Source organism: Belonocnema kinseyi, chromosome 4 (assembly GCF_010883055.1).
Source record: "Belonocnema kinseyi isolate 2016_QV_RU_SX_M_011 chromosome 4, B_treatae_v1, whole genome shotgun sequence".
Lineage (NCBI taxonomy): Eukaryota > Metazoa > Arthropoda > Insecta > Hymenoptera > Cynipidae > Belonocnema > Belonocnema kinseyi.
In genome coordinates, this window is record NC_046660.1 from 70,523,572 (window position 1) to 70,529,763 (window position 6,192).

Here is a 6,192-nt window from a genome sequence, read left to right on the forward strand (position 1 = left end):
AGGGCGCATACTTTGAATAAAATATTTGTTATCATTCTCTTGAAATAAATGTGTTTTTTTCTTGAAAAAATACCGGTTTCATATGTATACACCTGGTAGACTAGTTTGTCAAGAAAAAACGTTTTTTGAACCAGTGTGTGTCAAACAACAGTAAAAAAATTAATTAATATTTTCGTTTCTAAACTTGGCGAACTTCAGTTACATTTTGATTTCTATCGATTAAAATAAATAGACAGGGACAGTATTCAACATCCAATTTCACACGTGGAAATCGTAAAACATGCGAGACGAAAGATTTGATGAGATTGAATTTATGAATTGTATAATATGTACAATCTGTGAACGCTGACAAATATTGTGTTTGGTATTTGGAAATATATTTTATCATCGGCACCGTTAACAACAAATTCTGATAGATCCGCATTTTCTTAGCAAAAGCAGATTTTTCTTTCGTAATTTAAAATGCGTATAATTAAATTGAATTGAAAATTGTAGAGTAGTGTGCGTTTCTCGATATGTATGTTATGCTGCATCAAATGTGAGTGTACTGTGGATACAAAATATTTTTCGGTAAATTAAAATTTCGGAAAATGCTTAAAATGAATTATAGTGTAGTGAGCTGTTTATTCGCTTAATTTTTCGTATCTAAGAGAGCAATATGTAAGAAAATGATAATGACAACAGCGATAAATATCGATGCTTCGTCAGCATGCACTATACACCACGTTACACGAAAAATTATTAAAATTTACGCAAAACCGACGTATGTGAAACAACTATAACATGATTTTGATCGTATCTAAGAATAAAATTAGGATATTTGTACTTACTCGAGAATTTTGTATGTCGGGTAAGTAGCTTGCTGTCCTGAACCGCCAAAAACTGCGAGAGGTCTTAGAGGAATGTTTTCCTCAACTCCAGTCAATCTTGGATCTGTTCCCAGTTGATTCATAGCACTATCACTCAGGTCGCTGCAATTTTATATTAAATGTACCAAATGTGGAAAGGCAGAAATTATAAAAAAAATGATATGTGATTTCAGTGATCTACACACAGTCCAGAGCGATCACAAGCCTTTCCCCTTTTTCTCCTTCTCCCCATTGAAAAATCTTCTATAACATCTAAAGTCGGCAATTTTGTTCAAAATTTCCCCTTTCCCCTCTTTTTACACAAAAACGACTCATTTTTTAAGAATCATAAAAAGAATAATTTCATTTCCAGGTAAAATAATTAATTTTTAACAAATTAATTAAATTTTTAATCAAAGGGATGAATTTTCAACTATAATTGTGAATCTTGAACTGACACATTTTTAAAAATAATTAATTCTATTTTTAACCTAATACTTGAATTTGCACATCAAAAATATTTTTATTTTAAATCAAAAATAGTTAAATTCAACCAAAAAATACAAATTCTTAACAAAATAGTTAAATCCTCAAACAAAAAAGATTCAATTTCAATCAAACAATCCCATTTCCAAACAAAATAGACGAAATGTCTAAAAGACCAGATGAATTTTCAAGCAAAAAATAAAACAGTTGAATTTTCAATTAAAAGGATTGATTTTCAATCAAAACAAAATGAATTTTTAAAATCCTCTAAAACACATAAAATCGAGAATTTTTCCCTTTTTTTACATAATTTAGATTTACTTTATTCAATAATAATGAACAGAATAATTAAGTTTTTAGTTAGAAGAATTAATTTTCAACAAAATAGTTAAATTTTAAATTAAAGCGACGTATTTTTAACCAAAATGATGAATTTTTACAATGTCCTGCAGTTTCCAACTAAATAATTAAATCTTTTGTTGAAAAGACGACTTTTCAACAAGATAGTCACATCCTCAACCAAAAAAGATTAACTTTCAACAAAAAAGTTCAATTCTTAACGGATAAAGATAAAAATGTTACGAAAAGAGATCAATTTTCATTTCCGGTTGACTAAAAAAATTTTGAAAACGCTATAACTCTGAGAATTTTCTTTTTATCGAAAAAAGTCATAAGGATAAATTGTTTTTTTTAGTACTATAAATATCCGTATATAGAATTTTCAAATTCAGAAAAAAGTGGTCTCAAAAATTTTCAAAATGCGCTCACTTTTTGAATTTTTATCAAAAATGGCTGATTCACGAACTCGTTCTTTCTTTTAGGACCTAAAAAAAGTTTGCCAAAGATAAATTTGATTCGTTCATTTTTTCGAGAGTTATCGTGTTTACGGACGGACAGACAGACAGACGCCATCGTGAAAACCTGATTTTCGGATTCAGGGGGTCTCGAAATGTGGAGATCCGTTGAAAAAGTGTGATGTCAAATTTCCGACAATTCTAATACTTTCTCAATCATAAATGATGAGAATGTAAAAAATGGATTCGTTTTTTTTGCTGCTAAAGGAATTAATTTCCAACTAGCATGAAGAATATTCAAACTAACAATGAATTTTTAACAACGGAGTTCAATTTTCAATCAAGTAGTTCAATTTACAATCAAAATTTGTTTCAATTTTTAATAATAAAAAACAAATCTCTAACAAAAAAGATGAATTCTCAAAGGCAAAAAATAGAATAGTTAAATTTTTATTTACAAGAATTAATTGTGAGCAAACAAAAACAAATGTTCCAAATACTTTAAAACACCAAAAATGTAGAATTTCGACCCAATTTTCCCCTTTCTGAACAAAATATTTGAATGATCAACTAAAAACAATTTATTTCCAACTAAATTGTCGCATTTTTAACCAAATAATCTAAAATTTCTACAAAAAGAGAATTTTCAAACCAAAAATGGAATATTTAAATTTTTAGACAAAAGAATTGATTTTCAAACAGAGGAAAGGAAAATTTAAAAATCATCTAAAATTCAAAAAATCAAGAATATTGTCTCATATTCCCTCTTTTTTACAAAATGATGGTTTGAATATGATTTTTTCTGATTTATTTTGACAAGTAAAAAGTGCTGAAGTGTTCCACAGATTTTTCAAATGTAGCTTGAAGAATTGTGTTTAAAACACAAAAATTACAAGAAAACTTACTGAAGAAAAGGCTCTACTGTTAGAGGGCATTTTCGTACAATTTTCATCAGATACACTTATGTATAAAATGTTTTTAATAATAAATTGAATTCTCTTTCCACCCTTTTTTAAGGAAAAATCCCTTTTTTTAGCTAAAATTGAACTACTGAACCGTTGTGATCCCTGTAATTGAAAAAGCATTTACGCACAAATAATTATTGAGCCATATTTAAGCTATCGATTAAAAAAAGTCAAGTTTGGAAAAAATTTTACCTTCCAATATTCGGCACCACCTGATGAGACCTAGCCGTAATCTGATTCGAGGTGTCATGCTTTACCCTGCGTAATGAAGCGTATGGCAGAAAGTCGATCGAATTGGTCGGTGACGTCTAAAAAAAAGAAGGTAAACAATTACTTTAAAATTGAAACGAATAACTTATTTCATATGTAGGATTCTTGTTTTTCCATTAGAAAAAGTTTTGTACCTTAGGAACAGTGGAGTTTGTTTTGAGCGACCTCGCTCTGTGAAAACTGTGATGACCCTTTTTCATACTTGACCATACGCTGCCAAAAAGCGAGTGATTTCTCTGAAGATTTAAATAATGAAATAAATATTTGAGATTCTCGAATGATTGAATTACAAAAAAAATACCGTACCCTATGCATTGGTTCAGGATTGTCGTCCATCAGCTCTTCCAGATTCCCAGAAATAGCCCTTTTTAACTCTGGACCGGCTTCATGCAAGGTTCTTAATCCAGCCTGAAACATGAAAAATAAATATATTTTTATCTCTAAATTTTAATAGAAGAACCTTAAAGCTGCCATTTTTCCCTCAAAATTGGTTTAAAATTATGAAACTTTTAGGAAATATTACTAACTAAAGAAAATTCTGTGCATCACCTTATTTTTTACATTTAGTAGAATTCTCAATAGCGCGCTTTGTGCATGTGTATTTATTTTCAAGTTTATTTGTTTATTTGTTTGTAAGGTTATATAAATATAAAAAATAATATAAAAAAGAAAACTTTTAACAGAATTGTCGAATTTTCAATTACCAAACATTTTTCAGTCAAGAAAACCATATTATAATTTGAGGGAAAGATAAGTTTAGATACAAAATAAAAATTTCTAATAACTCCATTTTTACATGTTTATTTTTTTTACTTTATATAATAATAATTTTCTTAGAATTCTTGAGAAAATTAAAAGATATTTGAAGACTTCAGATTTGAGGAAAAAGTATGTAGACATTTTCAGACATATTCAGTTTAAAATATAATATTTAGGACTGGTAGAAGATTGAAAGAAATTTACAAATACTTTATAAGTTTGTCTTATAAAGCCTCGAAATTCTATTTAGAAATCTTAAAAAATTTAAATATTGATAACAATTTTTTGAAATATTTTCAATCGATTTTTTTCTAAAATTTTGTGTTTTCGAAAAATTGATAATTTTTGCTTTACAATATATTTTCAACTTTATCTAAAAATTTATTTTTCAAAAGAAAAGATCATTGTAAATTTTCTTACGAATCTTAAGAAATATTTCTGATTCCTTTGAAACTTTTCACAATTCTTAAAAATTTATTTCACATGGCACCTTAATAAACAATTTTCTATTTGGTGCAAGATAGGATCTTAAAATTGCAGAAATGTAAATATAAAAACTTGTAAAAATCGAATTTTCGGCATAAAGCCTCCATAGCGACCTCTATTTTTTTAATCTGTCAAAAACAGGGGATCATTTGCTACCAGAAAGAAAGAAATTTTTGAGTCAAGCTTTTAGAAAATCTATAAAAAGGTTTAATAAGGCACTCTAATTTATTATTTATTCACCTGCAAAGTAACAGCATTAAGACAGTCCTTGTCTCCGTCTTTCATCTCTTGCTCCTTTCGTTTCTTAAACCGCCGGAAGTAGTCCTGAATAAGGAAAGTTGCGTAGAACTTTCCAACGGTGACTTCATCATCCACTAGAAATTAAAAAGGTCTTCATTATTAATTCATTATCTAAATTACTGTTTTTTCATTTTTAAACTTTATTTAGACTGACCTCCCGGCGGTGGTACAACTTGGTCCAATAATTTCGGACTTGTCCTCTTCCAAATTTTCTTGATAACAGCTCTTAATTCTGCATTACAGTCGTCTATGTTACCTTCTGTTTTTATTCGTAATGAAGTTCTAACTACAGCGAATAAGGTGGCATTGAAAAGAACCGTTCCATCACTGTTCAGTGGCATATTCATGGAAACTAATCTCTGTTAAAAAATGGAAAGCGTAAATAATAAAGCATAATAACCAGTTAAGTAAAATTTTTGAAAATCTACTTTTTAATTGATAGAAATTTGGGAATGAATAAAATTGAGATAAATAAAATGACCAAAAATTGTAAAACTTACTTTACACGCCACCCTATGAGGGCACAATTTTCCGAAGCCCAAGGGTGGAGAAATTTTCCTCAGAAGTGTTACGACGTCCAAATGTTTTATTCTTCCTTTCGCGTCTGGATCATACTCTGACCATAGTCGAATAAACTCATCCAAATGATGAGGTCCGAGGATTGACCAATCTCTCGTTAGATAATCAAAATTATCCATAATTACAGCAACAAATAAATTTATAATCTGCAAAAATGAAAGGTTTATTAACCCTTAAACGGCCAAAACGCCACTACCGGTACACTGCTTTTCAACGGCCAATAACTAAGACTATTCGACACTAGAAAAAATTGAGACACATATTTTTATTGCTTAAGATCTCCTTTTTTCGACGTTGCCAATGAAATTCCTCAAAAAATTTACTTATTATCCCAAAATGCAGTTTAAACAAAAAAAAAACGTGATTTTTCCTGCGTATTTTTTTTGTGAACCATTTTCCAAAGCTTTTCGAGTCTGTAATTAACCTGGAATCTTACTAACGGGTGGAATAAATGTCTAAACTTTGAGAATCCATGGTTCAAAGGTCGATTTTTCGTTTTAGTATTTTCAAAATGGCGTCTTATTTGCAAAATTTTTGTGAAAGCATTCATGAATTTTTTTACAATAAACGATGCGCTTTTCGGAAAAATCATCAAGAATAAAAAGTTTTTGTAATCAGCCGAGGAATACGCCTGAATTTTTCCGGAACGTTTTGAGCAAAATTTTGGATTTTGCATATGAACAATTTTTGCAAAATTCAAAATTT

At 29.1% G+C, this 6,192-nt stretch overlaps 1 protein-coding gene across 1 annotated transcript in view; it reads right to left on the reverse strand.

Moving 5' to 3' along the window:
• The window catches only part of LOC117170648 (voltage-dependent calcium channel type D subunit alpha-1-like), a 68,654-nt gene that overhangs the window by 21,997 nt on the left and 40,465 nt on the right, over positions 1-6,192 (reverse strand). The window contains exons 23-29 of the mRNA XM_033357559.1: positions 5,409-5,633; positions 5,063-5,267; positions 4,849-4,982; positions 3,670-3,771; positions 3,498-3,599; positions 3,286-3,401; positions 831-971 (exon numbers count right to left, since the gene is read on the reverse strand). Of these exons, the coding sequence (XP_033213450.1) occupies positions 831-971; positions 3,286-3,401; positions 3,498-3,599; positions 3,670-3,771; positions 4,849-4,982; positions 5,063-5,267; positions 5,409-5,633 (1,025 nt within the window). The remainder of the gene's footprint in view (positions 1-830; positions 972-3,285; positions 3,402-3,497; positions 3,600-3,669; positions 3,772-4,848; positions 4,983-5,062; positions 5,268-5,408; positions 5,634-6,192) is intronic.